Raw genomic sequence first — 10,195 nt, forward strand, 5'->3', positions numbered from 1 at the left:
CCCCCCCATGGGGCTGGGGGCTGCGGGCTGTTGAGGAAGGTCCCGATCCCCCTGGGGCTGCTCTGAAGGGATGAGGGATGCCGGGGGGGGGCTCATTTATGGGGGGCATTAAGCATGGGGGGGGGGCATCGACCATTATCTGGTGCTCGGCAGGGAGCAGCGAGCTGCCCCATCCCCGCGCTGCTCCATCCCCGCGCTGCTCCATCCCCGCGCCCCCTGCCCCGGTCCTTATGGGGGTGCTGGAAGGGGGGGGTGGCAGCGAGGGGGGGTTCTCCCAGTTGGGCCCAGTTTGGGGAGAATTTGCCCCAAATTTACCCCCAGTTTGGGGAGAATTTACAGTAAATGGGGGCGGGGGGCAGAGCCCCGTGGTTGTTGGCGTTACGATTTCGCTGCGGGGGGATTTTAGTGCTGGGGGGGTGTTCCTGGGGGCTCCGACGGACCCCCCCCAGCCCTGCCCTGTCCCCAAGGACACCCCCCCCATTGTATCACCCCCCCATTGTCATCCCCCCCCCCCGCACCAACCCAATTCCCCGCATCCAGGGCTCGCAGCCAACGCCACCGCCGCCAGCCCGCGGCCCCCGGCGCATCCCAATTCGGCCCGGATTTGGTGCAGTTTGGGGCGGGGGGGGGAGAAATGGGGGGGGGGGGGCACTGAGCACCCCCTGGGTGTCAGTGGGGGCAGTGGGGCCTTAATGGGGGAGCTGGGTGTGGATTGGGGGGGGGGGGGGTCCCACGGGTGCTGCCCCCCCCCAGGTGCAGATTGGGGGGGGGTCCCATGGGTGCTGCCCCCCCCAGGTGCAGATTGTGGGGGGGGTCCCACGGGTGCTGCCCCCCCCAGGTGCAGATTGGGGGGGGGTCCCATGGGTGCTGCCCCCCCCCAGGTGCAGATTGGGGGGGGGGGTCCCATGGGTGCTGCCCCCCCCCCCGGCTGTCAGTGGGGGGGGGTCCCCCCAGTGCCCCCCCCCCCGCGTGCATCGCCGGGGGTGTGTCCAAGCCCCGCCCCTTGTGGGGACAGCAGCCAATGAGCGAGCGCGAATTTGCATATCTCCTCCCCCCCCCCCAGCGCACCCCCCCCGCGGGGGGGGCCCGGCGGCAGCACGAGCTCGGGGCTATCGCGACCGGCTCGCGGCGCTGTCGCGACAGGCGCGGGGGGGGGGGCGGGCGTATGACGGAGCCGCCGGGGGAGCGCGAGGCACCGGGACCCCCCGCGCCCCCCCCCGCCGGCCCCGGGGCCGGGCAGGGCAGCAAGGTACGGCCGGGGGGGGCACGGGTGGGGTGGGGGGGACAAAAAAGGGGGGGCTGCACGGGGGGGGGAGCACAAGGGGGGGCTGCAAGGGGGGGGGCGTAAGAGGGGGGAGCAAGAAGAGGGGGCTGCAAGGGGGGGTGCAAGGGGGGGCTGCACGGGGTGGGGGCATAAGGGGGGAGAGAAAAAGGGGGAGGCTGCACGGGAGGGGTTGTACCGGGGGGGGGCAGCGTGCACAGGGAACTAATGTGCCCCCCCCATGTGCCCCCCCCCATGTGCCCCCCCCCCCAGATGCAGCGCTTGAGGCGCTCGCTGTCCCTCCGGACCCTGCTGCGCAGCAGGAGCGTGGAGAGCCTCTTCCAGCGGCCCCCCCCGTCCCCCCCCGGGCCCCCCCCGGCCTCTCCCGGCCCCCCCCGGCGCCCCCCGGCCCCGCTGCAGCCCCTGCGGACCCACGGCTTCCAGGAGCACGTCTTCAAGAAGCACTGCCCCTGCCGCCTGTGCCGGCAGCTGATCGCAGGTGGGGGCCGGGGGGGGGAGTCTGGGGGGGGGGGGGGTCCCGAGCCCGGCCCCGGCCCTGACCCCCCCCCCCCGCTGCTGCTGCAGGCAACTCGCGGCAGGGGCTGCGCTGCAGGAGCTGCAAGGCCGGCGTGCACCTCTGGTGCTGCCAGGAGATCTCCCAGCAGCGGTGCCCCGGCAGGGCGGTAGGTGGGGGGGGGGGGGGTGCAGGGGGTGCGTGTGAAAGGGGGGGGGGGGGGGGGGGTGAGATGGGACACGTGTGTGTGTGTGTGTCTGTGTGTGTGTGTGTGTGTGCGCGTGCTGGGAGGTGTGTGTGTGTGTGTGTGTGTGCCGGGACGTGTGTGTGCCGGGACGTGTGTGTAATGGGACATGTGTTCCTGTGCTGGGATGCGTGTGCGCAGGCGGGGAGGCGTGCCAGGCGTGCCTGCACGTGTGCGTTCACCAGGACTTGTGCACACGCCGGGGTTCCTGCACGCGCCAGGACTCGTGCACGCGCTGGGACGTGTGCGCGCGCCGGGACCCCCACCCGCACCAGGCCGCGTGCATGCGCCGGGCCGCGACGTGCGCCGGGACGTGCCCGCGGACTCGTTTGCACGAGGCTCTGTGCTGCAGGCGCCTGTGCACGCCCTGCCCTGGGGTCCTGGCCAGCCCCCAGCCCCCAGCTCTGCCCCCCCCATACCCTTCTTCCCCCCCCAACACCGATTTCCCCCCCCCAGGCCACCTCTTTCCGACGCAATTTCAGCTCCCCCCTGCTGCTGCAGGAGCAGACGGCCCCCGTGCCCAGCTCGTGCCCCCCAGGTGAGCCCCCCCCGAGCCCCCGGCTGCACCACGGAGCCCCCCTGTCCCCAGCGTGGGGCGAGCCCTGGGCTCTGGGGGGGCCCTGATGCCGCCGCCCCCCCGCAGCCCCCAGCACGCAGGTGGACCCGGTGTACGAGGCGCTGAGGTTCGGCACCTCCCTGGCACACGGCGCCAGCCCCACGGAGCTGCCCCCCGGCAGCCAGGTACCCCCCCCGGACCCCCAGGAGGGGCTGCACGGCTTGGGGGGGGGGGGGGTGCACCAGTGGGGTGTGCGGCCCCCTCCCCGAGCCCTCCATCTGCACTAGGGTGAGAAGGAGGCGGCCGGGGAGGAAGCGAGCACCGCAGAGAGCCCGAGCAATGGTGGTAAGGGGGGGGCTGGAGGGGGGGTCAGGGCTGGCTTGGGGCCGGGGCTGACCCTGTCCCCCTGTCCCCTGTCCTGTCCGTCTGTCCCAGCGGCTGTCACCCCGGCAGACAGGGGCAGCGTGGAGCAGAAGAGCCCCGGGCAGCAGGTGGGGGCCTGGGGGGGGGGTGGGATGGGGCTGGAGGATGGGGAGTGGGGGGGGGGGGGGGATAAAGGGGGGGCTTGGGTGGTGCACCAGGGCCGTGGGTGCTGGGACAGGGCTGTGGGGCAGAGGTGTGGGGCAGCGGGAGGGGGCCGCGGCCAGCGGGATGGGGCATGGGAAGGAGGTTGTGGGGCAGAGGAACGGGGGCCGTGGGGCAGAGGGGCAGGGCCGTGGGGCAGGGCCGTGGGGCAGGGCCGTGGGGCAGGGCCGGCTGTGCCCGCAGGCTGCCCGGGGGCCGACGCGGCGGGACGGGGCGCCCATGTTCTCCTACGTGGCCCTCTACAAGTTCGTGCCGCAGGAGCACCACGACCTGGCGCTGCAGTGAGTGGGGATTTGGGGGGGCGGGGGGCTGACCCACGGCCCCCCCACTGCCCTCCCACCATGGGGGGCAGCGGGAACGGCCCCCCCCCCCCCGCACTGCCCCCCCCCCCCTCCTGCCCGCAGGCCCGGGGACAGGATCACGCTGGTGGACGACTCCAACGAGGAGTGGTGGAAGGTCAGGGGCAGGGGGCTGGGGTGGGGGGGGGTCTCGGAGCCCCCTCCCTTGATGCCGGGGCTGAGCCGCGCGGTGCCGCAGGGGAAGGTCGGCGACCGCCTGGGCTTCTTCCCGGCCAACTTCGTGCAGCGCGTCCGGCCCGGCGAGAGCGTCTGGCGGAGCTGCCGCGCGGTGCCGGGCAGCCGCGAGCGGGGGCACCTCAGCCTGAGGGAGAACCAGGTAGGGCCCGGCCAGTGCCCCCCCCCCCCCCCCCCCCCCCCCCAAAGCACTGGGTGGGCAGTGACACCCCCCCCCCCCCCCCCCCCCCCATGGTGTCCGTCTGTCCGTCCATCCCAGATCTGCGTCGGCGTGGGCGGCAGCCGGGGCCTCGTCCGCGTCACCAGCGGGAGGAAGCGGGGGCTCGTCCCCGCCGAGGCGCTGACCGAGATTTAGGGTCCGGATCTCCGCCAGCACCCCCCCGAGCCCCCCACCCCCCCCAACCCCAGCAGCAATGTCCCCAGCCCCGGACCAGGGCGGCTCAGGGAGCCCCAGCCGAGTGGTTCCAGACTCCCCCAGGGCCGGTCCCCAGCGTCCCCATCCCCCGGGGACCGGCCGTGGGGGTGGCAGTGCCCGGGGACACGGCCGCTGCGTGGCTGCTCCTCACCCCCGCTGCTCCGCATCGCACACGCGTGTGCAACGCCAGCGTGCGCAGCACCAGCACGGGTGTGCAACCCCCGGGCGTGCAACCCCGTGCACGCACCAGAGCCACGCACACGCAGACACCACCGACACCACCGCCCCTTGCACCGTGCGCACTCCCGAGCCCCTCACGCCTGTCCCCGTGCGCTCACACGCGCGTGTGCAGCGCCGCTGGTGCACGGGGGGGGGGCTCTGCACACTCAGCTGCCCCCCCCCCCCAGCTGCCCCCCTTCCGCGGGTGCCGGGGCAGCGCGTCCCCGTGCCCACCTCGCGGGGTGCTCGCGGCGCGGAGCCTGAATTAAACGTTGCTGTCGCAGTGCGGCTGCCATGGGGGTGTTCTCCCACATAGGGCGGGGGGGGCCGTGGGTGCACCCCCCCCTTGTGCCCCCCCCGGGGTCCTGGGCTCGGTGCTGGCAGCACCCAACGGTGTCACCCCCCCAGGGATGGGCCCACGCCGAGCACCGGGTGCTGCGAGCCCCTGGGTGCTGCGAGCCCCTGGGTGCTGCGAGCCCCTGGGTGCTGCCCGGCCCAGGTGCCCCCCACCTGTGTGATGAGCGGGGAGGGGCTCAGCTTCCTGGGGGGGGGGGGGGGGAGGGCGCAGCCTAGAAAAGCTCCAAACCTGCCCCAAAGCTGGTGCAGGGCTCTGGGGGGGGTCCTGGTCCCGGTCCCAGTCTCGTGGCCACGGCAGCTCCCGTGGATGCGGTTTTGGTAAGGAGCTGCTTGAGGGGGGTGTTGGGGGGGGGGGGCTTGGGGGAGGTGTTGGGGGGGTCCTGGGGGGTCTGGGGGGGGGGGAGCACGGTGAGTGCAGGGGCTGCGCCCATCGGGTGGGTCCTGGGGCTTGTTCCGGCCCCCAGCCCCCTGCGCTGGGCCCCGGGGGCACACATTCAAGTCTCTGAGGCTGGAAACCCCCCCGGGCTGCGCCCTGCCCCCCTGGGGCATCTCAGGGGGGGGTTCTTGGAGGGTGCTGGGGACCCGCGGGGGCTTCTTGCTGCCTCCCCAGGACCACCCGCACCTGAGGCCTTCCCCCGTTCGCACCCCCGGCCCAGCTGTCCGGCCATGCTTTGGGGCCGTTAAACGGAGGCCGAGGGCTCCGAGCCCCCACCCTGAGCCGCTCTGCGCCCACCCACAGCCACCCCCACGGCTCTGGGGTGCAGCGATGCGCTGGGGGGGGGCCCAGGTCCAGCAGGGCCCCTTTCAGAGGGTCTGGGACACCCTCAGGGACGCGCCTGTCCCCGAGCACTCCCACCCCAGGCGCTGGGGGCTCCAGCTGGGCTTGGCCCCCTCTGGAGATGCGGGGAAGGGCCCCGGGTGCCCCCAGACCCTTTTCTCCCCGCAGCACCCAGCCGGCAGCACCGCGGGTTGGGGCCCACCCTTACGTGAGGAACTGCCCGACTCGGTCGGTTCTCAACACGCAGGGCAGGCCCAGCACGCAACTGGGGACCAGCACTCTGCCCCCAGTTCACCCCCAGTTCACCCCCAGCGCCATGGCAGCTCTGGAAGCCCCCCCCACGGAGCCACACCGGGCGCAGCGGCTCTGGAAGCGGTGTTTTATTTAACCCTTGTGGCTGGAAAGCACTATGTACACAAGACAGACAGCGTTCACTTCTTGGTCTCCTCCTCTTTGGAGAGGGTTTTGATGATCTCCTCCTTCTTGGCTTGCAGGCGCTCCTCGCGGCGCTTCCGAGCCTCCTTGGTCTTGGACCTGCGAGCCTCAGCCTGGTCACTGCGAGAAATAAAGAGCTCACGAACGTGCACGGAAAATCCCCAACAGCCCAGAGAAAGCCTTCACTGCTGGCCCTGCCTCCTCTCTCCTGCTTTGTTTTTTAAACCAAGCAGGCACCAGGCTTTTTGGAAAAACACTGGCTCGTGCTTCCCCCGTCAGCCCCTCGCTGATCGAAGTGGCGGGGCCGGCAGATCTCCCAGCTCGCAGCAGCATGAGCGACGTCCACCTGCTGCCCAGGCAGCGGAACGCGCACAGCCCTGCCAGGACGACGCACCGCTCTGCTTCTAGCCAGCCCTACTCGGTTCTGATTCCTCCCCAGGGCTCCAGACAGAGCCGCCAGAGGCGGGAGCCCCCCGGAATTACCTCCCCGCACTTATTTAAGAAACAAGAGAAGTCGTTTTCGCAACTTGGAAGACAGAAGCTTAACGGCAAGGCAGCACTTACGCCAAGAGCTTCTTGCGAGCCTTATCTGCCTTGAGCTTGTGGATGTGCTCCATCAGGATCCGCTTGTTCTTGAACACGTTGCCCTTGACCTTCAGGTACAGGCTGTGATACCTACGGGAACGGAACGAACCGTGAGAGGCTGCCCAGGGATCAAACCCCAGCGGCTTCCAGGCGCCTCGCGCCCTTCCCGGTGCGCGCTTTCTAGAGAGGGTTTCTTTTCATCAGCAAGCTCCACGCCAAGGAGCTGGCCGCAAAGCTGTGTACAGCAAGGGAGACACAGGTCAGCACGCGGATGCGCTCCCCACGACCCAAAGCTGGGTGCCGGTGCGGCAGGCTTACATGTGGCGGTCGATCTTCTTGGACTCCCTGTATCTGCGGAGCAGGCGCCTCAGGATCCGCATTCTCCTCATCCAGGTCACCTTCTCGGGCATACGAGCGTTGGCCGTACCCTTCCTCTTACCTAGGGGGAGGAAACGAGGTAAGAACGTGACCAGGCTTCTGCCAGTCGGACACAACACTTCTGCTTGTGTCTAATCCTTCTCTTTAAGAAGTAAACTGCTAACGCACAAACTTTGCTGCAAGATCTTTACAGATCTTTGCTCAACACAAGCTTGTAGATGCACCAAGCACCACAGAAAACGAACGCTTCCTTCAGTCCTCCGAGGGAAGCCAGCACTCACCGATGCCCATGTGCCTGCCCTTGCGGCGGGCCAAGGTGTTCTTCCTGCATCGAGCACGGGAGTGCACGGTCACAGGCTTGCGGATGATGAGCCCATCCTTAATCAGCTTCCTGATTTGCTGGCCTAGAAAAATAAACATGTTCAGCATCTTATGGGCTAAGAGAAACCACGTTAGACAGACTGCAATCCAGCCTGGATATAGACAAACCAAACACGACTCCAGCAATAGGAAGGGCTTTGCAGATGCTCCTTCCCCATTCCATTTCTCCCGTCTGTCATCTCAGAGAACGCCACATACCGAATGCACCACAAGAACCCACCCGCTGGGCACCACGTTCCTGTGAACGTGATGGGGGAGCTCTGCAAATCCTGCTGGTGGCTGAATCCCACTTTACAGCACACAGCAGCTGCCCAGGTGTCAGAATTTTACCTGGGCCAACACCGCTGCTACTGAGCAGGTCAAAAACCCCCTTTTAGCACAACTGACACCTCCTTTTTCCACGAGGGACCCCACCTAGCCCACCCACCATCTCCCTTTCCCCCAGCAAGGCGCCCCATGCCCCCTTACGTGAGTTGGCATTGGCGATCTCGTTGGTCTCATTGGGATCCAGCCAGACCTTCTTCTTGCCGCAGCGCAGGACGCTGGAGGCCAGCCTCTTCTGCAGCCGGAGCATACTGGGGGCGGGCAGGGGGCCAGCTCAGCCGCCGGAGGGGGACCCCCGAGCCCCTGAGGGACCCCCGAGCCCCCTCGGCCCCCAGTCCCCTCTCAGCCCACCGGACCTCCCTCAGCCCCCCCCGAGCCCCCGTCAGGTCCCCCTAAGCCCCCCCTTGCCCTCCTCAGGACCCCCGACCCCCCCCCAGCCCCGTTCCCACCCCCGCCGCCGCCATTTCGCCCCCTCCCCAGGCCCCGGCCGCCATTTTGCCCCCCACCCCCGAGCCCCGAGCAGGCCGCAGCCGCCCCCGCGGGGCCCAGCCGCGCTCCGCACCCCCCAGACCCCCCGCTCCCTTCACACGGGCCCGGTGAAGCCCCGAGGGAGGTGCCGGCGCCCCCCGAGCCCCCCTCGTCCCATCCCGGCGGGGTCCCCCCGGCGCCGCGCGGCGCTCACCTCATGGCGGCGGCCGGGCCGAGAGGGAGGGGCGGGGCCACGCGCCGCGCCCACAGCGACCGGAACGTACCACCCCGCCTCCCCCCCCGCCGCCCCCCCGCCGCTCCGTGGGGCACCGAGACGGGATCGAGGAGACGCCGCGGATCGGTCACGGGTGGGAGAAGGGGCGAGAGGCCGTCGAGGCCCGCTCGCGGCGTGGGGAGGGGGAGAAAAGCAACGCGGCACCCCCTGCTCCACGCCGGGTGGTACGGCCCGAGCGGAGCCTGCGCGATGGGGAGGGCGGGGGGGGGACGCGGCGCATGCGCGGTGAGGCGCCGGGGGCAGCACGCGGGCACCGGGCACCGGGCACCGGGCACCGGGCACCGGGCACCGGGCACCGGGCACCGGGCACCGGGCACCGGGCACCGGGCACCGGGCACCGGGCACCGGGCACCGGGCACCGGGCACCGGGCACCGGGCACCGGGCACCGGGCACCGGGCACCGGGCACCGGGCACCGGGCACCGGGCACCGGGCACCGGGCCTGGCTCGCTGCGGCGTCCCGCGAGCCCTAAGCCCCCGTTATGCCCCGGGGGGGTCCCCGGTACCGGCCGCCCCCCGGTGCCCCGTGAGCGGGAGCCCCCGCTGGCCTCTCGGCGGCGATCGCCGCCCCTGAGGGTTCTGAGGGTCCCGGGACCGCTGGCTGTGCCCGCGGGATGGGCGCTGCTCCTGCTGTGGGGGGGGCGTCCCGGTGCCTGGGGGGGATGTCCCCGGGACTGGGGGTCCCGGGGTTGGTTGGGGGTCCCCGGGGCTCGGGGGGGGTCTCCGGGTCTGAGGGGTCCAGGGGATGGGGGGGGTCCCCCCGGTGGTGGGGGTCCCCGGGTAAGGGGGGGTCTCTGGGGATGGGGGGGTCTCCGGGGTTGGGGGTCCCGGGATTAGAGGGTCCCCGGTGCTGGGGGGGGGGTCCCTGGGGATGCCCGGGGATGGGGGGGGGTCTTCGGGATCGGAGGAGTCTCCGGGGATGGGGGGTCCTGGGGTTGGTTGAGGGGTCCCCGGGGCTGGGGGGTCTCCGGGGATTGGGGGTCCCAAGACTGGGGGCTCCTGGGGATTAGGGGAGCCCCCGGAGCCCCCCCCCCGCCCCTCGCCGAGCCCCCAGACGGGTACCGACGCCGCCCCCCCGAGCCTGGCCGCCGTGCGGCAGGCGGCATATGGCGCGGGGAGAGGAGCCGGTGGCGGCAGCTTTTGGGTTGGTTTCGAGAGAAAACGCGCGTAAACACGGCGGCTGCTCCGCAAAAACCGCCGCCCGTGTTCCTACAACAAACCGCGACACCGGAACGGGGGCAGGAGACGGGCCGGGGGCCGGGCTGCGGGGCTGCGCCCACCGCCCTTTTGTGGGGCCACGGCCCCCCCAGAGCCCCCCCACAGCCCCCAGAGCCCCCCACAACCCCACAGCCTCCCTGGAGCCCCCAGAGCCCCCCTGGAGCCCCCCACAACCCCCCCCAGACCCCGCAGCCCCCCACAATCCCCCACAGCCCCCCTCATCCCCACAGCTGCAACCTCACAGCCCCCCCATAGCCCCCCACTGCCCCCACAACCCCCCTCACAGCCCCCTATAGACCCCCCCATAGCCCCCACAGCCCTCCACACCCCCCACAGCCCCCTATAGCCCCCACAGCCCCCCCACACCCCCCACAACCCCCCCAAGTCCCCCCACAGCCCCCTATAGACCCCCCATAGCCCCCACAGGCCCCACAGGCCTCCACACCCCCCACAACCCCCCCAAGTCCCCCCACAGCCCCCCCGGGGGGGCACGATGGAGCCGGTGCCGCCGTAGGCCCCATTCCGGGGGGGGGGGGGGGCGGTGATGGATGGGGCCTGCTCATGGAAAATGCGGTGCCAGCTGCCCCGGGGGGGGGGCGAGGCCGGAGGACCCCCCCCTTGCAGGGCTGGGGGGTCCCGAGGGATTCCCA

The 10,195-nt window shown here is 71.4% G+C and overlaps 2 protein-coding genes across 4 annotated transcripts; one reads left to right on the forward strand and one right to left on the reverse strand.

Moving 5' to 3' along the window:
- Positions 1-1,103: 1,103 nt before the first annotated feature.
- Positions 1,104-4,613, forward strand: STAC2 (SH3 and cysteine rich domain 2). 3 transcript variants are annotated; one of them, XM_066981613.1, is made up of 11 exons: positions 1,108-1,249; positions 1,535-1,760; positions 1,847-1,944; positions 2,476-2,557; positions 2,663-2,760; positions 2,863-2,920; positions 3,011-3,066; positions 3,407-3,441; positions 3,565-3,616; positions 3,698-3,835; positions 3,953-4,189. In XM_066981613.1, exons 1-11 carry the CDS (start codon positions 1,166-1,168, stop codon positions 4,046-4,048), a joined length of 1,023 nt encoding a protein of 340 aa, XP_066837714.1. In that variant the 5' UTR covers positions 1,108-1,165; the 3' UTR covers positions 4,049-4,189. The 3 variants fall into 3 exon arrangements, with proteins under 3 accessions (XP_066837711.1, XP_066837714.1, XP_066837713.1); XM_066981612.1 differs by having other exon boundaries at positions 1,113-1,249; positions 3,344-3,441; positions 3,953-4,187; XM_066981610.1 differs by lacking the exon at positions 3,011-3,066 and having other exon boundaries at positions 1,104-1,249; positions 3,344-3,441; positions 3,953-4,613.
- Positions 4,614-5,827: 1,214 nt separating this feature from the next.
- Positions 5,828-8,368, reverse strand: RPL19 (ribosomal protein L19). Its single transcript, XM_066981669.1, has 6 exons — positions 8,248-8,368; positions 7,710-7,816; positions 7,142-7,264; positions 6,801-6,921; positions 6,462-6,572; positions 5,828-6,017 (listed from the first exon to the last, which is right to left on the reverse strand). Exons 1-6 carry the CDS (start codon positions 8,250-8,252, stop codon positions 5,894-5,896), a joined length of 591 nt encoding a protein of 196 aa, XP_066837770.1. The 5' UTR covers positions 8,253-8,368; the 3' UTR covers positions 5,828-5,893.
- Positions 8,369-10,195: the final 1,827 nt, after the last annotated feature.

The sequence above is a fragment of the Anser cygnoides genome, chromosome 22 (genome assembly GCF_040182565.1).
Source record: "Anser cygnoides isolate HZ-2024a breed goose chromosome 22, Taihu_goose_T2T_genome, whole genome shotgun sequence".
Classification (NCBI taxonomy): Eukaryota; Metazoa; Chordata; class Aves; order Anseriformes; family Anatidae; genus Anser; species Anser cygnoides.